Source organism: Haemorhous mexicanus, chromosome 4 (genome assembly GCF_027477595.1).
Source record: "Haemorhous mexicanus isolate bHaeMex1 chromosome 4, bHaeMex1.pri, whole genome shotgun sequence".
NCBI lineage: Eukaryota > Metazoa > Chordata > Aves > Passeriformes > Fringillidae > Haemorhous > Haemorhous mexicanus.
In genome coordinates this window covers 59,456,587-59,482,759 of record NC_082344.1, presented here as the reverse complement: position 1 = coordinate 59,482,759, position 26,173 = coordinate 59,456,587, and the positions used below count along the sequence as shown (strand labels likewise).

The 26,173-nt window shown below is 39.5% G+C and overlaps 1 protein-coding gene across 5 annotated transcripts in view; it reads right to left on the bottom strand.

The window, feature by feature from the left end:
- The window catches only part of CCDC149 (coiled-coil domain containing 149), a 51,008-nt gene extending 24,963 nt beyond the window's left edge, over window positions 1-26,045 (bottom strand). For 4 of the 5 annotated variants that reach the window (XM_059845068.1, XM_059845069.1, XM_059845070.1 and 1 more), the window contains exons 1-5: window positions 25,854-26,045; window positions 17,488-17,649; window positions 16,917-16,955; window positions 5,915-6,022; window positions 334-450 (exon numbers count right to left, since the gene is read on the bottom strand). In XM_059845068.1, coding sequence (XP_059701051.1) covers window positions 334-450; window positions 5,915-6,022; window positions 16,917-16,955; window positions 17,488-17,649; window positions 25,854-25,901 — 474 coding nt within the window. In that variant the 5' untranslated portion in view covers window positions 25,902-26,045. Of the gene's footprint in view, window positions 1-333; window positions 451-5,914; window positions 6,023-16,916; window positions 16,956-17,487; window positions 17,650-18,490; window positions 18,643-25,853 lie in introns of all 5 variants that reach the window. The other variant, XM_059845072.1, reaches the window with a different exon arrangement.
- Between the last annotated feature and the right edge of the window lie 128 nt (window positions 26,046-26,173).

Sequence of the window (26,173 nt, the reverse complement as noted above, 5' to 3'; positions counted from 1 at the left end):
CAACACTTTTACAGAAAATTTGATTCAGAGGGTATCTTTAGGAGGTACATCAGCCACTGTACACTGTGTTGAATACTTGTAAGAGCCTTCACTAAAGGGTACTTATACTGACATTCATTGACAATATCCAATTGTCTCAATTTGTTGCTGGACATTAAAAAAAAAAAAGGAGAATCAATGAGCTAGAGAAAAAATTCCGGAGATTAGGAATTCACTCTAACCACTACTTCCAACATTAATCAGCTACCAGCCCTTCAAACAGAACAGAAATGATTTACTTACTACTACAACAGCTCTGTAAAACATGACACTGTAGGCCCATTTAATTACTACCTGCTCTCGAGCCTTCTCCAGCTGCTGAACAAGGTCCTCCCGTTCATGTGCTGCAAAGTGGCGAGCCCCAACTTCATCATCTCCCAGTCTTTGCTTTGCTATGGTCATTCGAAGGAGCTGCCATGACAAAAACAGAATCTGGTAAGCAAGAAAACATAGGCTGTAGCAGCAGAATTTATCAGTATTAGAAGGAGTAAAGCTGTCAGCTTTAGACTTCAGCTCTTCCAGGCCAAACAGCTGCTATTATTTAAATCAGAGGGAGGCTTCTGAGCTGAGGGTCAAATCCAGTTTTTAGTGAGAAAACCCAGTTGAACAGTCAAAGCATTCACAGGAATTCAATCAGACCCTGCAACAACAGTCATCAGAGTACACAAATTATGAAAGACCAAGAAAACACAGACATGTGGTCAACGTTTTTTAGGAGTGACAGGAGCTAATTCCACTCAGACTAAAATTAGAGAATTATGAGAAAGCCTCTTAGTAAATATATAAATATTAAAATTCTCTGCAGCATAGAAGTCTTTCTAGTTAATAAAAAGGAACAAAGTGGCTTGTCCAGCTTCATGTTACTGACACTACTTAAAACCCCTCCTGTGCTACATCACTGCAGAATTTGTATTAACAGCTGCTAATACATTTGCTTATGCATTATTATTTTAGTCTACTCACAAAAGCTAATTCATGTCAAAAGCAACAAAATGGGCCAACAACAAAGACACTCGGCCAAAATGCTCAAGCAGCTAATGAACTTCTGGGCTTGTGACTGCTGAAAACAGTCTGACTTGAATTAATACACATTTACATTCAATATCCAAAGCAAAAAGCAACGACCTTTCAAGGACCATGGAGTATTAAATACCAATCTATAAGACATTCAGCATTTACAGTTGTTTATACTCAGTACACCTAGGCCTCATCTTTAGGAGCTCCACAGAGACCAAGGAAACCCACCACAATAATCAGTCTGACTTTTCCTGTATCTTTGACTGCACCAAGGAATTAATGCCATCATTATATTGCAGAGTTAGGAAAAAAAAAATCAATCTTCTGAAGTAGAAGATTGTACATTAAAATCTATCTTTGGTATTTATGGGATGCCAGTCACCATAGCTACAATGTGCCAATTAAATCCTGCTGATGCAAGACAGACTACCAAAATCATCCTCCCCGCTTATTTCAGCTCCAGTTCAGTGCAAGTCACTGAAGCTAGTACAATGTGTGCTGATAAGAAGTTCACTTGTTCAGGGGAAGCTGCAGCTGCAAAGTAACTGGTTTTGGCAAACTGTATTTCACTATCCCCACAGGTGAAGTGCAAACTACTGCATAGTTAGTAAGGCTGAGTGGACACTAAGAGATGTAACTCCCATTATTTCTTTATCAAAACAAGTAAGAAAGGCAACTAGCAAACCCTAGAATGGCTTCATAGCTATTGGATTTTTTTAAATGCTAAAGTGCTGATGAACAAAAGGTGTGATCATGTAATGTAATTTAATTCAGATAAATTATTTTAATTTCTAGAATCTCTCTCTAGTGACAAATACCACACAAAACAAATGTAATAACATTTTGAGGTTTCAGTCTTTTTCAAAAAAAAATGGAAATGGAAAGAGGAATCACACTTTATTAATGTCTCCAAAGCCTGCAGCAGAGGAAAACTTCTGCATAACTCTTGGCACCAGGCTGGGAACTGGACCAAAGCTGTCACTCATGCACTATGACCAACTCTCCTCCAGCCCAGGAGGGGGTGAGGCATAAAATATTACTGCAAGCAATTAGAACTTGCAAGGTCAAACAGTCTGTCAATAAAAGGAGAACTCTTTATTTGCTACCAATTTTGAGGCAAAAAAACCCAAAACCCATAAAGCCTTATGAAAAGAATGCTTCAAAAATCCAAATTGATCCAGTAAAAGCAGCATTATTAACATACACAAAATACAGTAAAATATCAATCCATAAAACAACAGAGTGCTTCTTCCAGTCAGTTGGCCAATCAGAGAGTTGACAGGGCAGAACAGGCCAAGTCGTTTAATTCTGCATTGCCAATGTCTCATGAGGCAGCACCACCTGCTATAAAATTCTTCCCTGAAAATGCTGTGACCCAAAGAGACACTGTTATGGCAGAGGTTTAAGGGTTTATTTTATATATTAATGCTTTGTTATAAACTTTATACACCTGCCCTCTAGCTGCTAGTATTTTTGTTTCTGTCATTCAGAAATCACTGAGGAAACGACCATTCAACTTCATTAAAGTTAACACTACCCCTCAGGATTCAGCAAACAGCATTCACAGCTGAATGGATTTAAATTAATGGCACCTTCCCAGAGAAAACTCCTGTTTGTCAAGAACCTATAAATTGTTAACCAAAACAATCCACTGCTGCAAGCACTGTCTTTTTATTTTAATATCACAGCTTCTTTTTACATCACTTTCAGCTGCAATCATTATTTATAAAGTAGCAACACTTTATCAGCCCTGAAACGCCTAAAAACAGCATCACTGGGATTGGTGCTGCGCAGGCCAGGAGTCCATAGACAATCCCTGCACCAAAGCTGGACACTCCTGATTACCAATAAAACATGCAGAAAGAAAAGGAAAACAAGCGCAACCAATTCTTCATGGAAGGCAGAAACCATCATGTTTAGCCACAGTCACAGCAATTGTCTTCACCATGTTATCTTACAAAATCTTAAAACGTGGACCAGAACTTGCAAATATGCTACCTGAAGTCCCAGTTCTGCCAAAACACACCCCCCCCATTTAAGACTTCTCCCTGTTGCTGCATGAATGATTGTCTGCCTGGCAGTAAGGAACTGACAGTAACACCGCAGCCATTGTTCCCCATGCACCTTCCTCTCGCTCAGCACTGCTCCTGGCAGCTTACAAAAGCAATTCTTTGCGTGGGTAGGGGTTCAGGTAAAGGCAACTGAGTCATCTTCTCTTGCAGAAGTCTCCAGTTTCTCTTAAGCTTTCCATTTCTACCCTTTCACATGAGAGAATTGAATATTTTAACTATTTCGTTATATGTTTTAGTAATTGTTTCCAAGCATTGCTGCCAAAACATTAGGAAGGAAAAAGATTTACAAATAACTACCATAAAGATAGAAGGGTTTTCATGTGTCAGAACTTGCGAGATTGTGATCAATCATAAAAATAAATAGCCTTAGATATCTGTCACTAGAATGCTGCAGTCTAACTATTGCTGTATTTTTTCAAACTGCAGCAACAAATCCTTCCAGAGACTGTCTGAACTAGTTTTATTATTTGTGCCAACAAAATTCTACTTGAAATGAGAGGAAAAAATTATTCCAGTTAAACCAAATGCAAGTAATTTGTTATTGCCTAAGCCTGATGACGTGTTTAACATGATTTCAACAAGTAAAAAAATCTCTGGTTCAAGGTTTTCTTGCTAATCCAAGTGACTGTATCCTACTTGTAGCAAACATTAAAGTGGTGAAAAACAAGCCAAGCCATCAAAACATTTCTTTATCAATAGAACTAATGTGTGATATTTAAAGAGGTTTTTTTTTTTTCTTTTTTGGTCCTGCAAAGCTCTTGCCACTCAGTGACAAAGCCTGCATGAGTCACCCCTGCTCAGACATAGGCAGAATTGTTCATCCATAAGCAGCTTCACTTGCTGCAAAAGCAGCTGTTTGTTCATCTCTTGCCAGAAGTAAGGCTGACGTAGACCAGCTGGGCAGGATGCCCTCCCTCACTTTGGAAAAAGCAGAGAGAAGAATGCAGGGGAAAAATATAAGAACAAGCAAATTATTATGGGGTTTTTTTGTTTTTGTATATACCATGCATTATCTGGACTCCAGTGCCTGAGGTAGCCCAGCTGCCAGTACAGAAGAACTGATGAGCAGAAGAGAATGGCTTTGTGAACAAGCCTAGAATTTTATCACTGAAGCTTGTAGGGAAAGAAATCTGACACAGGAGGAGAGTGTTAAATCCCTCAGAGAGATGGCAATGCTTTTTTAGGCACTTTGAAAACCAGCAACCTGACTCTAAAATAAGCTCTATTTCTCATTTACTCGGAGACTGAAGAACGTGTTCCAAAAATGAAAATCCTAGTCTAAATTAATCTGTGTCTGATGCAGCTCTTTCCTCCCACTCTGTATTTAATGATGCACTATTTTGTACCTTTCAGAGAAAGGCACACTGGGCAGAATAACCCCTTTTGTATTTTTCCATTCATTTTGAGGATCATAAATTTAAATTCAAGCTGAGAATACAGATGTCACAAAGATAACTATCTAATACCATGTTAACCCACAAAGGTGAATCTAAACAGTGCCAGTTCAGGCACAAAGAAGGAGGCTCTGTGTTACCAAGATCATATATTGTCATAAGGAACTACAAGAGGTACATAACCTTGATATTTAAATGTGTTGTAGTTTTCCTACCTTTGTTTTCTGTTTGTACTTACAAGCCCTTGCTATCTGTTCAGGACTGGCTTGGGAAAGGATGTGTGGCATAATATTGGTACTGAAGAACTGAAAGGCACTGACTTCTACACTGTAATGCAGTTCAAACAGTAACATGCAAATGAAAATACACAGTGGGAAATCTGCTCTTTGAAGAGTTGAGCAAGTTATGCTGAATGCTATGCATACTACAAAATCAGGCTTCACTTGAACCTTTCCCAGCTCTATGAACACCTTGAAGGGAGGTCTTTGTGACAAACAGTGAAAAAACTTGCATTATCACAATATACTTATGTTTAAAAGAAAATAAATAAAATAAACGTGAATGGAAAAAGAAAAACCCCATCTGAATAATTAAAAGCCATGTAATTTTTATTCAAATTTTAAAATGCCATAATTTTAAAACTGTAGTTAAGGGAGGGGAGTTATCATTATTTGTTTCAATTTTTTACTTTGTTAACCACCTGAACTCTCCAATTCAACCTCTCGGTAGTTTGATCTCTGAATGTACTTTTGCATAAAGCTCCAGCTGTGAATGTTACACACATTTGGCTTGAGTTTAAATATTTCAATTAATGGAGACAACAGGAGTTTGATTAATACCAAATGGCAGATTTTGAGCAATGTTCCATATAACTTGCTAAATTTAGCAATGAAATAAATTGGTTATGTAAGGGTAATGGGATGAGGGCTTAATAGAAAGCTCACTATACATGTTTCTGATCAACTACTCCAGATTTTTTTAAGGGAAAAATAATGCTCCTCCAGCATCTACTAGAATTTTGCAGTTCAGTACAAAAACCTGGAAATTATCCCATGTAGAACACATGCTGATCTGTACTTATTTTTAAGAGGAAAGACCAATAATAAAATACGGGATTTTTTTTTTTTTTTTTAAAGAAAAGAACATGGACAGCATTAAAGCAAGGCTAAATACAAAATACATAGTTAAGGACAACAGAGCAAAAGCAGCATACAAAAATACATAAGAAGATGCACTTACTGGTATCCTTTACAGCTTCTGTAGTTTCACTGTTCTAAGCACATTTGAATTACAAAAGTATTCTAGTAACCCATTGTTTTATTTGCTTTCCTAAGAAGTAAATGCAAAACTCTAGCCCAGTTTACACATTCCATGCCATGCCATTTGTAATACCTTATTGTCCCCTTGTACTTCTCCCAGTCTCTGCTGAAGCTCTCCAATCTCTTCTCCAAGATGTTTATTTCGATCTTGAGCCTCACTCAGTAGTTGAGCAAGATTTGCCTAGAAAAGGAGTAAAGATCAGTCAGAAGTCAGTGTCTGTGGAGAGAAGTCTAAGTAGTGCTTGAAAAGAAACCCTTGAATTACTCCTTATCTGCCAACAATCTTTACTTTTATTGTTGGTGGTACCCAGACTTCATGCTTCATTAGACAGATAACAAGAAAAGTCTATACTTTCTATACAGCATGAGTGCACACAGACTCCCAGAACAGCACACAAACCCCAAACGAGAATAAGTGAAAACATCTATGCTAGTTCCAGCATCATGGCTGGTGGGAAGAATTAAATTCAGAACACTTTGACAATATTTATACAACGCTGCCAAAATAATAGTCTTAAACTTGCACATAATTAGACAAAAGGCACAGCTGAGAAAGAATTATGATACAATGGACGTCCTTAATAGCGTCTAGAGCAGATTTCCAGCCAGTAAAGAGGCTGTCAGCCAAAGTCCCTGCCCCTGTATGGAGCAATACCATGGATATCTACTACTGCAAAACTTCAAATATGACCTGATTTTTGTTGTTAGGTATCACCTAGATTCTGGAAAAACAGAGGTGAAAGCTGGAGTTTAAAACCCAACCACTGCTCCCCACCCAATAATCCAAGTTAAAAGCAGTCACTCACATTAACCTACTAAGTTAGCAGGGCAAGCAGTCGGGTTTATGATCTTACGATTTAATTACATCAGTATGATCACTAACCAAAAAATAAATGCAATCTGCTCTTTTCCTATATATGCTACCTGAAAATGAGCAAATAGTACAGGCAAATTTATTCCATTTTTACCCTAAAAACGTCTCATGAATACACAAACATTGACTCAACACAGGAAAAGCCTACCAATGACAGCTTTTCTAAGAGAGTTAGAATCATAGTGGCTAAGGTGCAACCTTTCAAGACATTGCCTACAGACAGGTGTGTCATCCATTGCCATATATCTCAAGAATATGAAAAGAAATTTAAAAAGAATTTTTGGATCTTCTAAGTATGACTTAGTAAAGCCTTATATATCCGAGTCAGTATCTCTGAGCCACCCTTACACATACTCCCTGGATTTGAGGCCAATGCATTAACTGTCTGTAATTCATCAAGGGACTGTTCCTAGTTCTCTTTTGGTATTTTAGGTTTAGTTTTAGATTCCCTACCTGCTGTGCTTCTCTTTCAACTCCCCATTTCTCTATTCTGACTTCTCTCTTTTTCAATCTGACTCTTTTACCCAGTGATTCTACTACCACTTGAGTCTCATAGGATGTTTTCATGAATTTTACCTTTACAACTCATACACTGTCAAATCAACAAGGTATCTGATAGCCATTACTGCAATCTTGCTCCTTGTTCACTATCAACTGCTATTTCTACATGTCCTGCTTTACATATAAGAGAACTATTAAGAGGAATGTGTGAATGTGAATAGTAACATGAACATAGCTGCGCATGCATATGACCATTTGCAGGATTAGACTATTAAGCTACCCTCAAGTAGAACTTTTGTACGTTACTATTGAAGAAGATAACTCCAAATTCAAATTGGTCTAAATTAGTAATAGCTTCACACTTTTAAACAGGAAAAATAACTCAAGAAACTGACAACATCCTACTTGATGAACAAGAAGTCTAAGTCACTGATACGGCTTCTGCACTTCTCATGCTTTGAGACCAAAAGTTCAGAAGAAAGTAAGGTAAATTTCACACAATTTTGGAAGAGATTAAAGCATTTTTTAAACTACTGACAAAACTGAGGACTGCAATAAATAATCTGGGGGAAGAGTGTAATAGCAAAAGAACCCCTATAAATAGCCAATTTATAGCCAATACAGGACTAAAATTAACCTGCTTCTAATTTTATTTTCAAGACAACAACCATTCAAGCAATACAAAAGATTCCTCATGTATGCTTTGGTGGACTGATCTTTTTCCTACCTCTTAAAAAATAGTGCAATAGTCATTCACAGGATGAATGAATCAAGGAGCTTCAGAACACATTCAATCAATGGTTTTGAAAAGTACTTCTTAATGGCCATTTAAAAGAAAGAAAACAAAGAACCCATGTTTGCAGGAAACTGTATTTAAACTCAAGTATCTATGGCTACTGCTTAGATGCATTTTTTTTTTTTTAAACAAAGTTGCCTCTCAATAAAGCCTGCGTTAGTCAAAAGGAGTATGATTTGCACAAACCTCTCAGAAACACCTCTATTTATAAAGCTCCTGTTTATGATGAATTGGCACAACTCTTAACACTGCAATAGCACATGTAATTTCAACACCTGGAAAGAACTCAATCTCACTAATCAGTGTTTACAACCGTAACACCAGGATTTCAGCACTCTGTAGTTAAAACCTGGCTCACAGTAATGGCAGGAAAGGCATTACCATGCCTATACTAAATCTTACTGCTCAGATTTATTTCCTTTAAAACCATTTCTCTGGGGTTGCAATTCTATGCTGAATTTTATTTGTCAGTCATATAAATGACTTAACGTGACAAAAACCTTTATACTCACGACAGAGGTTTTGGAAGAAACTTGAAACAAAGACTTTTAGACACCAAAATAAACCAGCCTTGTTTGACCATGCCAAGAGCATTACAATGAGCTAAGAATAGATTTGCTCCTTCCTGTAAGCCTTGTATTGTACTTCTATTAAACTGAAACAACCAAGCTATGTCACAGAAGTAGTCTCCAGCAATTACTCATTTCCCTGGCTTAGAGATTCCATACAATGTATAATTTAGACTGCTACGAGTTTCAAAGATTTTGGCAAGACCTCATTAAAGCTCTTGGTTAAATACGGATAGATGGAGAATATTTGATTTTCCAAAGTGCTCTATTAGGCTTAAGGACAGCCAGCCAAGAGGATATATTGATTGATACCTGGACTTGGTACCATTTCTTTGGCATATACAGAAAAACATACCATATGCTTGAAAGATGATAAAACTAACAATGGAGGACTGCCTTAGTGAACCTGCAAGCACGTATTTTTTGAGGAAAGGGGAGAAATTTATGCATTTTTCCATTTGGCAACTTCTTTTCAATATTCATAGAACAAACACAGAATTCACTCAGAAATCCAAGATTAGTTACTTCAACAGACAATAAAGTTCATACCATTTTCCCATGCAACAGAGAACAACTCCCTGTAAATTAGCCAAATTCAGCTTCTCTAAAGTCAATTTCTTCAAGAGTTTCTTTCGATTTTAGGTGAAGCCTTTAAAAGACTCCTGAAACTGTGAAAGACTACTTCTTTCACTCACATTACACAAAACTAGCTCTAAAGTACTGATGAAGAGAGGTTTCTGAGGCATGAATAAAGAAGGCAAAGATGCAGGTGTACCTTTCTGCTGCTTCATCTTGTCTTCCCTCTGCAACAACCTGCAGCAGTAGAAACTGTTTCTCCTACCCTCTTCTCAATGCAGCTGTTTTTAATACAAAACAAGTATTGCTTCAGCCCTGTCTCTGTAGCTGGCCAGTATCAGACAAGCTTCCAGAGCTCCAGCCACATTCCATTTCTGGCAGGTTCTCTGGAGTCTCTGCAGCACAACAAGCTATTGGTTTTATATACATCTGTTATGGAAAGCTTGCATCTATCACAGACTCAAAGAATAGCTGGAAGGGATTCATAAATATCACCAAGTCCAACTGCCTCTGCCTCACAGGACTGCCCCAGAAGGAAGCCACATACTTGGAGTGTGGTCCAGATGCTGCCTGATCTCTGGCATGCTGGGTGCTGCGGCCACTTCCCAGGGAAGTCTGTTCAAGTGCCCAACCACTTTCTCAGTGGAGCATGATTTGAGCATTGTCTAAACCCCCACTGCAGTGCTAGACATAATACACTGTCCCCATATTCCTTTTTCCTCTGACCAAATGCAAATGCAACCACAGCCAACAATCCCATCAGAAGCTAAGAAGAAAGGAAAAAAAGACAGTTCTGAGAGTGCCAAGTGGGAAGTCCCTACCTTTATTACATAAATGAAAAAAAACATGATAGAACAGACCAGAAAGCCAAAGATTCAGAGGGATGGGATTACAGACTTCCTCCTTTGCCACTTAGGCTTTGTTAAAATTTGCGAGAACATTTTTTTGGGGACAAAAGGTGGAAAAGAACTTTAGCTACAGATGAGCATCAAAAAATACTGACAAAAATATCTATAAATACTTATTAACATAAATATAATAATTAATATTAATTAATAATTGTAATAATTTGTTAATTAATACATATTAGCATAAGCCAGTAAATACCTGTCAGGCAGCAACTGATCTTTGCTCACTAGTGACCAATGGCCTGATGAGAAAAACCAGTAATTCCAAATAGTCATCCCTGGCATTATGCACTACAATGGAGTTTGGCTCCTTTCATCATTTTGTAAATCTAGCTACATACATATAGCATTTCTTTTCTTCACAGCACTTTAAAAATGATGGATAGTAACAGTCTTTAATACAGCTCTCAATTCTTTTGCACATAAATCTTATGCAACACTTTAAAAAAGGGAATTAAAAAAAAAGTAACTTTTTTCCTTTAGGGTACTCCCTGAAAAAGTAATATGGCAAGGGGGAAGAGGGGGAAACTTCCAACATACCATTACAGTTTAGAAATATTTTTAAATACAAACATTCCTATACTGCAATTCACAGTCTTATAAGTTTGTTCCAGCCACACCTTCAAACAAAGAACACTGAATTATAGGTCTGACAGAAAAAGGTTTGATGAAACATTCAGCACACTTGATGGGTGTGACTGATCACAAATTTAAGTGCAGTTTCTCCTCCAATGCATTCATACAATTGTCATGGCTGAATTAATACAGAAAAACCTGTTTTACTTACCAATTACCACTGTTCACTCCAAGATATGGGAACTGATGACTGCCCTTAGCACTAGCTTCCTTGCAATAAAATCCCAAAATTATTGTATTTTTCTTTTAAGATGGAAAACCAGAGAAGACTTTTAAAGCTACAGATCCTGGTCTATAAACCAAAATACACTTAATTAACTCATATTTCATGCTGGAAAACAGCACCAAAAATCAAAGTTTTGTCAAGCAGTCATTTGACATAGAACAGGAGAAGAAGAAAATCCTCTCCTAAATATTTTGAACTCCTGAAGATATCTTAAACTTTGAGATAATGCACAAAAATAATCAAAATCCCTTGAACATTTTGAGTGTTGTAATTAATTGAAGGAATATTTATTGAAAGTACTCAGATGCAGAGGTGTACACAAGTATCTCTCTATTCCATTAAGGTAAGACACAGCAACCACAGAAGTTGTTGTACACATTAGGCCTGAGGGACTATCACGTCTATTAGAATGAGCATTTCTTCTCTCCTAGACTTCAGTGGTGGACTTGGCAGCATTAGGTTAATGGTTGGACTCAATGATCTTAGAGATCTTTTGCAATCTAAATGATTCTACGATTCTGTGTTAGTGCAAAATCTATTTGTTGAAGAAACAATAGTGTCACTTCTCAAAACATGACTCCTAGTGTGGCTAACAAGTTCTAGGTTTTACATACTACCACCCGCTCTGACCAACGGAATCAAAGATTTCGAAGTCCAGAAACAAAAATCTCTCGACTAGCTACGCTCTTGGAGCTGGTACATTTTGAAATCCATGGGAATATTGCTTTCTGTGTGTTGCAAGGACAAACAATGTCACTGTTTTCCAACTACTACCTCATGCTATGGGAGTCAAACACATGCACCTACAAACCCAAGCAAAGTGCACCAATCCACATTCGGCACATGCAGAATGTTTTTCATCTTCAAACCCTTCGTATAGAGGAGGAAATCACATTAATCTTCACAGCACCACTGTGAGATAAATACAAAATTATTCCTTACCCTGTAGTGTATTTTATCCACAGATTTTATCTCATAGGACTCTGAATGCAGCTTTTCCACCTTAACACAAGGCTAGCAAAACTTAGTGAATTCATTAATTTACAAGAAATAGCCCCATTAGTCATTATTTATGATCATGTCATGGACAGTCATAAGGTAATCCCTGAAGTTTGTTTCAGAAGTGAATTGTGATAGCCGAGTACATCGAGCTAGAAGCTGGAAGTGAAACGGATTAAAATGGGTCCATTTGTGGTATGTCACAGCATAATCCTGTCTGGAACCTCTGGTCCTTCTGATGTTATGCCTGCCCAAAAAAGTCATGCCCACAGATGTATTCATTAGCAGGAGACAAGGGGTCTGAGCAGCATCTCAGTGAGTGGGTACCATGCTGCTGTGATACCAACGGTCCTTGAAGCAGTCAGAATGTTGGTTTGAATGAATCACCTTGGGACATCCACAGATAACTGTAACAGCATTAAGGGCTGTGACCTTCAGGTTCTCTGGTGGGCCTTTTTGGCTGGTAGGAAGATCAACCATCAAGCTGTGTTCTGTACTAGGAATACGTCATCATTACATTATGGGACTCAGAACTGGGAGCCTCAAAGATGGTTCTATGACCATGGGATCCTCTATAAGGCACAGCAGCTGCTTGGGAGACACAGGATCCACTTGACTACATGAGGCAAAAGTACCTTTGCCAGTAGGCTGAGAACTTCAAAAGGAGAGCTTTACTCTTGAAATTATGTGGGAGGGAATAAGGAAGCCTAGGATAGGGCGGGCAAGTCAAGAGACTGGGATAATGGGAAGAGAAAGGACTTAGCAACTCACAAAGCAACTGAGTTGAAGTGTAATTCCTTTGACCATAGGCATGTACAGAAGGAGACTACCATAGAACAGCCTTGTAGGAAAGCTCTAAGCCTGTACCACAGAACCAGCACACTCTGATGCCCCTCCAAGATCTCTAATACATGCAGCAGGGGGAATAAAGAAGAGGAGTTTGAAGACTGTGTCCAGTTACAGGGTTACAAACTCTGGTATCATGGACAATCAGTGGGATAGCTCATGCAACTGGAGTGCTGTGATAAAGGGATACAGGCTCCTTAGAAAGGACAGCAAGACAGTGAGGAAGGGTCTTGCCCCCTCACTCTTTTTTCTGTGAGAATGCTCAAACACTGGAACATTGCCCAGAGAGGCTGTGGAGTCACAGAGAATCAAAACCATACTGAAAATGGGCAACCTGCTCTAGGCAGTCATGTTTGAGCAAGAAGATGGGACAGGTTGACCTCAGACCTATCTTCCCACCTTAACTCTTCTGTGGTCTTGCAGCATTCAGTTCCATTTAATTTGATTCCTTATACATTTAAAATGCAAATCTCAGACCTCCCCAGGGACATATGCATTGCAACTTTATTCTTGACACACAGCCCCAGTGCAAACCCACTATCTCCAACTGAGTGATCTCACTGAGACCAAATTAAGAAAAGCATATTTAGGACTGTGGCCCCACACAGTTGTTTTCCTAACCATGCATTTTACTTCATCTTTGTTTATTCAAAGAATCTCATTTGTATTAAAGAACTTCCGTTTCATATAGAAGGTAGAAGGATTCACTGATTTGTTATTTTAACAATTTTTATTTAAAGCTTCTCCCAAACTGAAGCTATACTGAAAATTTAAGCAATGTAGATGAAAATAACAAGCAGTATATATTTAGCTAGAAATCCAATCTATGCTTTTTCTTTAAGTTTCCCAGTGCAGCAACACTGGCCAACAGATACCTAGTAAACTTCCATTAAAATGTCCGGTATCCCAGTTAATGCATATAAATACATATCACTGCAGAACTGCAGAATGGTAGAATTTCTATTTATATAAGATGCTCAGCAGATGCTATGTATACAGAGAAATATTTTAATATTTCTTTCAAAACAGGGAGTGTCTACTGTTTACCACTGTGCTGGTTTCAGCTGGAGTAGAGTTGGTGTTCTTCACAATGGCTGATATGGGGCTATGCTTTAGATTTGAGCTGAACACAGGGCTGATAATACGTAGATGCTTTTGTTCTTGCTGAGCAGGATTTACACAGAGCCAAGGCCTTTTCTGCTTTTTGTACTGCCGTGCTGGCAAGGAAGCCTTGGAGGCTGGGAGGAGACAAAGCCAGGACAAGCGACCCAAACTGACCAAAGGGACCATGACCAGACCATGTAACAACATGTTCAGTATATAAAGCGGGGGCAAGAAAGAGGAAAGGGGATGGAGGGAGGTGTTTGGAGTGATGGCATTTGTTTTCCCAAGTCACCATTATGGTTGAAAGGGCCCTGCTCTTCCAAGGATGGGTGAACACCATGCCTGCCCATGGAAGTCATGAAAGAATTCCTTGTTTTGTTTTGCTTTGCTTGTGTAAGCAGCTTTTAGCTTTTCCTATAAAACTGTCTTTATCTCGACCCACAAGTTCCGTAGCTTTTACCCTTCTGATTCTCTCTCTGATCACCCTGGTGAGGCAGTGAGTGAGGGGCTGCGTGGGTCTTGGCTGCTGGCTGGGATTAAACCATTACAAACATGTCTAAATTAATTTTAACGTAAAACGCCCTCTTCCTAATTCCTATTGTCCTGAAACATTTCACCCCTCCGTTACTTATCCAAAAATTACTCTACACCTGACACCATAAGACATTATAAAAGTACCTTCAACCACATAGGCTTGAGGGGCCAGGAAAGCACTGACAGCTCACAAGCTGTGAACAACACTAATGGTGAAACATCTACAGCAGAAATAAAGATTTTCATAGCACTGTTTCTCATTTTCTGCTTCTGCTGGTTGGCGGAATGTGATACACACAGAGCAATCTTTGGATAGAATCATCATAGTATGATAGAATTGTTTTGTTTGGAAAAGATCCGAGATGCAAACACAGCTTTGAGCAGGAACACACTACAGAGCATTGCATGTTAAGATATCTTTAAGTAACAATTGTACAAAACCAGATTTTGAGTTAGCTGCTTGCTGACAGAAAATGCCTGGTTACATGATATTTCCATAAAAGCCATGAAAATTCTGTGCTGGAAAACATGATGAGAAGGCATGGTGGAAAACAAGACATTTTAAGCAGTCACCAAACATAACTGATAATAAAGGGGGGAAATGAAGACAAGAAGGAGAAGACAGTAGCAATTCCAACACACCTATTACATTTAAGGTTCTAGACTGGAATTTCAATAATAAGCAGTAATTTCTCAGTTGAGGCAAACCAATGCAACAGATAGCAAACTGTTTAGCATATCGTGTTTTCATCTTATTTCTGACCACAGAAACAGTATGCACTTTTGTGTTGTGTACAATTCATTGGAGGATCAGGGTCTCCTTTCATAAAGTAACTGAGGTCACAAACTTCTCCCAGCACACATCTAGGATGCCAGGAAAAAAGGGAATGGAAGAAACACAAAAGCAAGAGAGAATTTCACTCTTTCTTAGGTGAGAAAATGCTAAGAAATGTATGTATGGTAATAATGGAAAAATCTTCATAACTTTCTTTTATTGTTCTCTGATGCATTTCTCAAAGCAAAACTATACTCTTCTTCAGAAAGGTTGCACTAACCACTCTAGGTTATCCACCTTGTATGCTACAGACACATTTCTCAGGAAAATAAAACCTCAAGAAGTACATTAACCGTCTACTACTACACAACCTAACATATATATTGTTCTGTTCAGCCTATCAATGACCCCATTTTCTTTCTTTCACTGCTACCTAGCATGAACACATAACTTCCTCAGGAAAAAAAAAAATTACTCCTAGGTGGATTATTAAAGGTTTTCAAGGCACTTACCCTGGTAAGACAAATGGCCAAAACTTAATACAATCACAGCTTCTGAATTTAGACTGAATTTGGCTAGTATTTTAGAAACAACTGTCAGTTTTATTTGTTTTGAAAGATGAAAGATGAATTAGAAGAGCTATGGGATGGCAAATCTCCCTTCCTACTTATCTCTGTAATGATCCATACACTGCTTTGGTTTTTTTCTTTCAACTGGATATTCCTCAGCAACACTCAGAATGCACAAACATGTATCTGGTCATAAAGTTTTATTAGAATTCTGTTGAAATAACAGAATTGCAAATAAATTATGCTAAATAATGAGGAACTTAAATGATTCTACACTGAGTCACTGACTTCTTGGCAGCTATTTGTTTAAGTGCCTGAAGGAGTAATTATATTGCCTCTGGAAGTTTAGTTTAAAGCAACCAAAACCCTAAGCCGTAAAATTTTAAGCAAATAGCAAGAACTACTGCAAACTCTCAGGGAAAGGGTTATGAGTTTCTGAAAATTTCTGATCCACTAACAGGATGTAATAACCATGTTTTAAACATAGTTAAAAGACTTCCAAAACTAGCAATTACAGCAACAATTTTGTTCTTTTAGGTTGTCCTCATCTCCCTGCTCCAGACATTTAGTTTTGGGTGCCATTTTTCTCTAAAAATTAAGATAATTTTAAGATGTGACAACCAACATTCTGCAACAGGGACACACTATGTAGATATCAAGGAACAAAAATGCATGCAAGCAGGCAAAAAGTTTTTCAGGGGAACCATAAAATGCAATTATCATTGTTTTACCACTTTAACTCATAGTGCCAAGTGTCCTGAGAGAATACTTAATGAAAAACAGCCCTCACAACAATAAATTAACAATTATGGAAAGCAGACAATGCATTCCCAGCTTACTTTTAAGTATGAGAAGTCCTGTCACAAATCCTTTTTAGGACTCAATATGGAAGAATTAACAAAAAGGAGAACAACCTCAAGTTTCTGTACACTGACCAATTTGAGTCTCAGGTGAACACGAAAGCAATAGCCATATATTGTATAGTTCAGGTATTTCAAAGTGAAATGCATAGACAAAAGCAGAATTTTGCAATTTAAAGACTGAGCTTTTCAATATTCAGAAATGCTTGCATTTTAACCAGATCTCTGAATTAATATTTTTATTATTTTGTGAAATACCTTTGTAGCAGATAAAATAACATCAGTTGAAAAAAAATTCCTACCTGTTTCCTCTTCTCAGGTGGAAGCGATGGATCCCCATCCTAAAAATAAACAGATATATTTTATTGGCAGCTTATTTCTGAAATCAGAAACTATATTAATTCTGCAAGTCTAATGGTCAAACATGTATTTTAACTAAAATGTTAGCAATTTTTTTAAATACTGCTGATTAATACCAGTAATACTAACTTTAACATAAAAAAATTTTCGAAAGTTGAAGATTTGTTTACATTTCTAGAACAGCAGTTCATTACAAATTTGTGTTGCATTAATTTTCATACTGGTACATTAAGCTGCTGTGGAATAATAATACCACAGTCAATTTTTAAATGGAATTATCACTGAAACGAATTTCCTCAGAGCATGCACTGTGTTTCTGTGTCCTATATAACAAGCACTGCCTCATCACTGCAGAACAAATGAGTAATAATATGATCAGGGCTGTGCAACTGCAGGACTACTGCAAACAAGAACCTAAACATTTTTACAGCAGCCATTATGGACTTCTTTCCAATTTTTTTTGAGGTTCACCTTTGTCCCCCAGTTATACAGTCTTCATAAAGAACAACCTACAATCAGCTCCCGATACTTCTTTTTCAGAGACTGGTGTCGCTCTCGCAGCTGGTTGGCCATAAGTTTGTACTGGTCTCTTTCTTGTTGACAGGTGTCCAGCTCTTTGGAAAGGATGAGCAATGCCTCCTTTTTACTTTCAAGTTTCCTTTTGCACACCAGATACTGCAGAAGAGAAAAAACCCATACCTGTAACAAGCCATTTCTAGCCAAGCCAGTACTGAATACATGAGGCTCAAGTTCTTCTGTGAAAAGCTGGAAGATTGCACAAGATCAAAGTCTGCCACAAATTGTCTTGACTTATTAATGACAATCATGGGGAAGATATCTCGTATAGAAAGCTTGAAATCCATCTGTAAGGCTACATGTTCACCTGACCACTGTGACTTAGAAATATTTACCAGTTTGAGTTTCTCATTCTTTTTCTTATACGCAATAGCATGAGGAACCTTGCAATTTGCCCAGCAGCCCTGACAAGGCTGCTAGAAGGAAGAAGCATTTGCAAAATCCCTTTTCTACACGTGTTCACAATATCCAGCCCCCAGGCAGCAACCACTCATTCCTGCACCACTTCCCACTGCCATCCTTTTCCCCACTACCAGCAGTGTATTCTGGGCTCAGCCTCAAAGCTGGACACTGAAATGGAGCTATGTTATAGCAGAAGGGGCTGCATGAATGATAACCAAAATTTACCTTGACTATGAAGCAATTACAGTGTGATGCCCTAACACCACACGTAAAAGAAACTTAATTATGCTGTGATACTACAGGCACATGCTCATTCGAGGCAAAAAAATGGGAAATAATGCAGGAATGCAAAAACGCCTAAAAGGGGAGGGAAGGCAGAGATGAGCCTTCCCCTGCAGCCATCACTTCTCATGTGGAGGGGTCATGCACTAAGCAAAGTAGAACTTGCAAATCTTAGCTGTTCTGCATTAGTCTGATCTGCTTCATTGCCTTTCCACATTGAAAGGAAGAGTAACATGTATGTCATCCTCAATGTTACCTGTCAGAATTTTCAGGCAACTTTTTTCACTTAACATGATGTTTGATCAGCAGATTCTTATTACCCATCACTTGACACTGCCCATGCTACAGTATGTATTTCCATTTCTGATGATACTGACATATGACGTGGCTCTACTTTCTGAATGTGATCTGCAAGAGACCAAATACCACAGCAGTCATGAAAACAATTTATAGTTTCATTATATCCTCTGACAAGAATACTTTGTCATTATGGGCTCTTGCATAAAGCAACAACATCAGCACTTCCATACTGTTCAAGTCAGTGCTATTCTTTGGGATGAAAATCATTCTTTGTATGTACTACTTGCTTGGAACTAACTTTGTTAACCTCAATTTCAAGTCAATGAGAAAGGAAAAAGAGAGTTTGGTATACTAGTACAGACAACTTTTTCCAAAAATGGTAAATGCTTAGTTGCAAAAAAGTGGGAAGGAAATGAGAAAAGCAGTTCCAAGAAGGATTTGAACTCTCAAAAAGGACACTTCCACCTTGGATTAATTTTATTTCTGGCAATACCGAAGTTGAAATCCGGCCATAAATTTTCTGGATTATGATGCCTTGGCATCAACAAAGGCAAGTGTACCTATGTGCTTATGTCCTTACTGATACCTTACACAAATGCCAAATCCCCTGATAAAGGACTGAAAGGTATCAGAAGCTAAACTTTAATATTGTCAGTAAGTGATTATAGTAAACTGCTTCAAACTTGATAAAGTAATTCCTTCCCTTACAGTGAAATATTTGTCACTCTCTCTTCTTTTTTCCCCGTTTCATCCCCTAAGTAATTCTAAAGCAAGCCTTTGCTAAATTGTTTTTAAATATTAACAATCTGATAGAGTAGTTCCAAATAAAAATGAGTAAAAGCAAACCTCACAATCACTTAAAAAAACCCCAACCCAACAGCCTAATTCCTGAACCAAGCAGCCTGTCCTGTTCTTCTACCAGGGAGAATCCCATGAAGAACGAAGCTGGCCCATCCAGCCGACACCTGTGTGGAGTGGAGCACCCTATACCACACACACAATGGGAGTGGAAAGAAGCCAAACATCTTGCCTTATACGCCCACAGTCCTGCAGGTGCCAGCAAGCCTTGCCTCAAGTGCTGCTGGATGAAACCATGTATGAGAGTCAGGAGTGAACCAGAGCATGTGGATTACACTGTAAAACCCAGTGCTTACCCAGCAGGAAATCTAGACCTAGCAGCAAAGAAATCTTGCTTCTGCCATGAGTCACAGCCCTGCAAAGGACACACTCAGAGCATACGAGAAGGCTTCACCTTTTACAGCAGCACTGGCAGGGGCTGGGGAATTCTCCACTACCTATTAGCCTGAAGATAATGAACCATAAACAGATTGTGGGGACAGTAATATTCAGGGTCTGAATGAAATGGAATAAAGATGGCCTCCTTGTTTAAAATCTGTTTTAACTAGATGAACTATATACTGATGATATTGGCATCTCTCCTCAATGTACTGTTTGGATTTTACTACAAAAATTACCACATAAAAGACTTTTTGAAGTAATTTTTGCCTTCTACACATATTGACTTTCCCAAATAAATAGAATAAAATCAGTTATAACATAATAATTTGTTTCCATGGGCTTATGGTACAAGAAACAATAAAGCCAGAGCATTTCTGTAGAATCTGATTATTCAACAGGGCTATGTTTGCAGTTGCCATTACCATTACTGAAGGAAAACCAAATTTCACAAAGATGGACCTCAAAGAGGTTATTCAATATATTTATTTCTGAATGTTAAAAAACAATGTAGCAATAATGGCCATAAAATGACCTAACAGCTGTATACCAGAAATGGGTTCTAGTCAGGGAAATAACTGAGTCCCATCAGCGATTTCCCTTATATAGACAAATAAATGCAACAAAATTGGTATGCTGTCAAAAAGAACACAGGAGTGTGACAAGTTGTTTTGGAGCAATGAAAGCAATAAGGCAAATTTTCTCAGTCTGAAAAAAAGTATTCAGTAGATGCTTCTGGCATTCACTCATGCAGAGACTTCTTCCCCTGCAACTGCAGGAATGCCCACATCTCAGGTGCTGTTTATCAGTGAGTCAAAAAAGTAAATTCTGTTATGCACTATAGTAACTATGAAATATTCTTACTGTCTTTTTTTTCTTTTTAATTATTGGTACAAAATAATCTATGAATTCGAAAAACAAAGTGAAATGAGAACCAGCGGGTATACATTCAATCTAAAAGTTACAGTGTACAACTTTTCGTATCTGTCTAGTGGCTTTTATCTACCAATGTGCTGTTATCTGCAATAAAGTAAATTATAATTGCTACAAGGAAGAACATAATAATTAAAGGAATATATATGACATCCTACATTACTGCCTGAACTGCTTTACAGCCAGATGACTACTTTAGTGAAATTGAGTAAAAAGAGACTGACATTACAGGAGAGTGTAACTGCTCCAAGGTGACCCTCTACATCGAACACTTACTATTTGTTCATTGCTATTTTTAGTCACAAATCTGGGTAGATCTCATTAATGACGCTGTAGACATGGTCTAATAATCTGATGAAGCTGGGACACGGTCAAGGTTTTAGACTTTCTTTTTTTAAACCAACAAACACACTGAATTCCTATCAAATTTTTTTTTTAATTTGTACAAATTACTGGCCTATATTTTGGTATTTAATGACAATTAATGTCATGGAAAAAATCTAATTTTCTGAGAATAGAAGCAGAGATACTATCTCCAGTCTGTGCTTTGGAATCACTATGGATCATATTCTGTCTTCTCTTGACACTTGAGGGCCTTGTGTCCTCATATACTGAAGGGCTGCTACATTACACTGGGCCTTGAAACCTATCATCTTCCATATTCTCTGAGAAACCATGAAGTCTACTCACTATCTTTAACAAGAGATCCAACTGCTACCAAACTGCCTTAAGTTTTATCAAATTTCTCTTGATTGTCTTGGAGACAATTCTGTTGTAGAAACTAAAGGATCCCAAAATGCACTACAATCTCACTGTCGGGGATGCTTGTTGACTGTGTTTCTATAATGTTGCTCCCCTTGACTTCAGATTAAACTGTTAACTTATCTGAAAGAGTCAAGCACTCAGACCTAGAGAAATTACTGGCCATTTGCTTGCCATTCACTCCCTGATGTGATTTATCTCTGATAAAACCTGAAATAATGCAGTGACCTTGGTTTTATCCCACCGTATCAACTCTGCTTTTCCTGCTGCCCAGCTCTTGCTTGACTGGCTGCCTCCCGGCTGCTGAAACACAAAGCAGGCTGGTATCATTCCCTGATGATAGAAGTGATACAAGCAGCTCCTCAGAACACAATGTCTTGTCTTGATGGCAATGCTACACCACACCATCTTCACCAGCCATTTAGAAACACCAGTTAACACTACTGTGCTAGGTGGCCCAGCCCTCAGAAGTTTTGTATGCTGTGCATCAGACAACATTATTAATTTCTCTGTTTGCTTCACAACATCCCTGCAGGTCTCTTAGTCCAACCTGAAACACGGACACATGAAAAGCAAACACTTCTTTTGTTGTCCAAAAGTCCAGCATGCAGGTCTTCATAGCACCCTCCCACAGCTCCCGAGAATTCTGGAGCACAGTAAATCACAATGCCAGTTCTTTTAGGATTTTCATTTCATTTTCCAAATGTTGAAGTCATTACAATGCCAACCCAACCAACCAGAGACCTTAGAGTATCCGCTCCTCTTTGTTCTTCCCTACAGCCCCTGCATTTGTGCACATTAAGAAAAGCTGTTAAACTTGTGGCTCCGAAGCCTGTTGGTCCCCTCATAGAGGTTTGGCAAATTACATTTCATGCTTTGTTTGAGAAGGAAACATGACAGAATGTTACAGAGAGAATACAAACATGAAAATCTCACCAGTTTTCCTTCTTCTTCTCTCTTGCCCACAATAAGTAATTGCGCAACCAATGGGAAAGGTGTGCTCTGCCAATTACAAGCAGGCTAGGTATCTCTGCTGAGCAGTTTGGTAAGTCCAAAATTACTAGGCAAGGGAGCTCAAGAGACAAGCATATCACCTCCCTCTGGGCTGCTGAAGACCATACACAGTCAACAACCAAGAAGTAGCCTCTTGTGAATGAAAAATTAAACGGAAATTACATCTCTTCAGCTGTAGGAGGCACAGTCACATATGAGTAGCTGTAAACAGCATACACTAAACACTCTAATGTGTGGGAGGTGACAAACGAAAGAGAAGCATTTTGACATTGGATTTAATACTAGAAGTTGGCAAATCTGAGGCACCTTGAAGATCATTTAGTTCCAAGTCTGCTGCCATAAGCAGGGGCACCTCCAAGTAGTCCAGGCTGCTCAGACTCCCATCCAAACTGGCCTTGAACAACTCCAGGGATGGGGATGAGGAATGGAATGTACTCTTGGTATAGTATTTTGAGATTTATGAAGATCACTGGTTTATGGAGGACCTGGGCCACCAGCAAGAAAGTTCTTGCTGCAGCTCAGTTTCTTGTGTCAAACCAGCAGTTATTGACCAGGTCTTCACCCTACAACTTTACACCAGCTTTTAAACACTCTAAACGTGGGTCACTGAGTGACATAAATGTTAGATGAAAACCAAGCAGAGTCCAAACAGAAAAATTACATGGTAACTCTTTATATACCCATATATATCCCTCTCTCTCTCTATATATATATCTCCATACATCCATCACAGGATGGATGTATGGAGAACAGGTAAAATGTGGAATTTTGCTCCTGAAGTGAGTTCTTCTGCATCCAGTTTGTGAGATTATCAATGGAAATAATGACTCTTTTATGCTCCTTCAGTGTTTGCTAAGTTGGCTTTGTCCCAGTATTCCTACCTACGTCATTCTATTCAGTTAAAGAATGCTCAAGGTATATGTGGTGCAAAGATTGTTCAGAGTACCAGGTGCACTCTAGGCCTGAAAAACATGTGGCTGTAAAGTAAGAGGAAAAATACATAAATATGGAGGCAAAAGAACAAGCAAGAAGTTAGTGGTGAGCATAATAAAAACAGAGAAAGATATGTGAAAGGGTACAGAGCAAAAAGCATTGAAATAGAACCAAAGTCATAAGGAAAAAGAAGAGTAAACATAGAAAAAGACAGAAACAGACAAAAACATATCCTCTTTTCTAATGAAAAATGAAAAGGCAACCTACAAAAATAAATGCTGTGTGTTCAAGTGTTTGTGCATAAGGACCTAACATGCATCCTTACCACTTTTCTTAAACCTGTAGCACCATAGTTTTAAAAGTTACAGCTGCTTTGACAAGTATTTCAATTATTCCTACCTTTCAAAGCTAGAAGATTTGGCTTCTGCAAATGAAAACGTATTTCACCACAGGTCTGAACCCACCAGCTTCTGATCTTTTACACCAAGATTTTTAACCCCATCTTATGTTTTAACTGTCTACCACCTGCAATGGAGGAGTGTTTGTTTGGAGCTACCATGGCTTTTCTTGCCTGTGTTACCTTGTATTTTGCAAGCATTTCAAGATTTTTATGAAATGCACAGGGGAAAAAAATTGCCCAGCAGACACTGAAGCTAGGAGGCCTTGAGAAAATCTGTACCACTGAGGGATATGGTAAATTCAAAAAACTTATTACAAGTTACTTCAGAAGTCTGAGCCACTTTCTCACAGACCTATTAGGATTTGGAGTTAATGGGTAAAACACATGGAGTGAATTACAACAGCCAAAGTAAGAGGTAGGCAAAAGAAGAAAACCTGTATCTTGATAGCAAGAGCAGCAACAGGCTGTAAGCCTGCTGTGGAAACAGAGAGAAGGTAAGGAAAGGTGGAAAATAAGTCACTATGCCTCTGTTTTTTCCTGATAAAAAGAAATTATATGTATGTTTCAGTATCTACAAGAATGCAGCTTAGCACAGTCATTAAATTTTATTACAATCAAGAAGCCCCCTGAACTGAAGTAGGTGTTCAATTTTAGGATAGACTTTTTAGGTTTAACTATATAGAAAGTAAAAAAGTTCCAAAGTAATTCTAAATGACATTTTAAAGCAGGCAACCACAACATTTCCTCTGAACACACCTGGTGATTTGCCTCCCATCTGAAATCACCCCCATCCCAAAAAAAACTCTATTGAATAAATGAGATGTCAGATTCAACACTGCACAACCAGGATACTACTAAAAGTGCACTTTTCACTTTCTCCTGGATCATTCTGTGTCTTTGGAAGTCCTGTATTCACAGTCTCCAATTCTGGATGTACTGTGCTAGCACAGATCTGGGCCCATACAAACTCCCACTGAAAGCACCAAGAGCAGTGACAGGTTCAACAACGTAAACTCAAATATCTTTTTGACAGGTCAGGGCTTTAAGCCTTACACTCAGTTAGCAGGCAAAGCCCACCTGAAAACAAGGGAATTTCCCTGTGTGTATCATACTGTAGGACAGTAGACTCAAGTTTATCCAGACCAATGCCATTTGCACAGAAGTTTTATCTGCTAGCTATAAGCATAAAATTACAGTTTTTACAGTAATGCAATGTAAAAATCAGCATGCCAGCCTGCTTCATGAGTTTGGCTAATAAACAGATTTGTTTTCAATAATACTCCTTTAAATGATACGGACCTCAAGTTGGTTTGAGTTTGCTAACTTACCCTACATAAGTTATGTGTACCTGTAAACGCTGTGGATGCTTTAATGAGAATGCAGTGGACAATAAAGTTTCTATTCATGTAACTGGAAAATCCTACACCTGTTGAGGCTCATGGACACAGTGCTATAACACTCTTTTCTCCCACAGTATAAAAGTCACCATGGGTCTCAAAAGCCTTTCATATGCGATTGAAGCGAAGTAAAAAAGCAAGGCATACGGCACAGGGGCAGCCGGGTCACCCAGGCCAGTGCCGCAGCTAGGCTGGGCTAGGCTGGGCTGCGCTGTTTCTCCGGGCCCGAGGCCTCGGCCATCCCCGCAGCTCAGGGAATCCTCGGCGGTTTCAAACCAGCCGCAGCAGCAGCGGCGGCAGCAGGGCCTAGAAGCTGCTCTCCGCAGCCCCAGGAGGTTAATACACGGAGCGGCTCACAGGCCCTTCTTGCGGTGCTCCGCAGCAGCGCAGGGCCGCGGCGGCAGCCCGAGCAGGGCAGGGCCGGCGGCAGACGTGGCCACACGGCGCAGCCGTGACCGGCACAGCTCGGCGCCCCCCGCCCGCTGCCGCAGTCGCCGCCACCCGCTCGGCGGCGGGCCGGGTCCCCTGCCGGTGGCTGTCCCCCTCTCCCCGGCATTTCCTCGAGGCGCGGGGAGCAGCCGGGCCCGCCCGCCGCTCTTCTTCGCTGCCGGGCGCCCCGGCCCGCGGTTCCCCCGCCGCCTCACCTCGCTCAGCAGCCCCTGCCAGTCGCTCTCGCTGCGGTGGGAGGTCATGGCTTCGGCGGGCCGCCGTGCCGGTGAGCGGTTCCTCCGGGCCCGGCCTTCGCCGAGCAACCCGCGGGAGAGGCGGGGACTGCGGCCACCTCTGCCAGCCCGCCCTGCCCCCCGAGCGCCGCCGGGACCGGCCGCCGCCGCAGCACGGCCGAACTGCCGGCGGGGCCGGGCCGCGGGGCAGAGCGGTGGGGCCCGAGCGGCACCTGCCGAGGGCTGTGCGGGAGTGTCCGGGGTGTGTGTCCCAAAGAAGGGTCCTCCTCTCCTTACGTGCG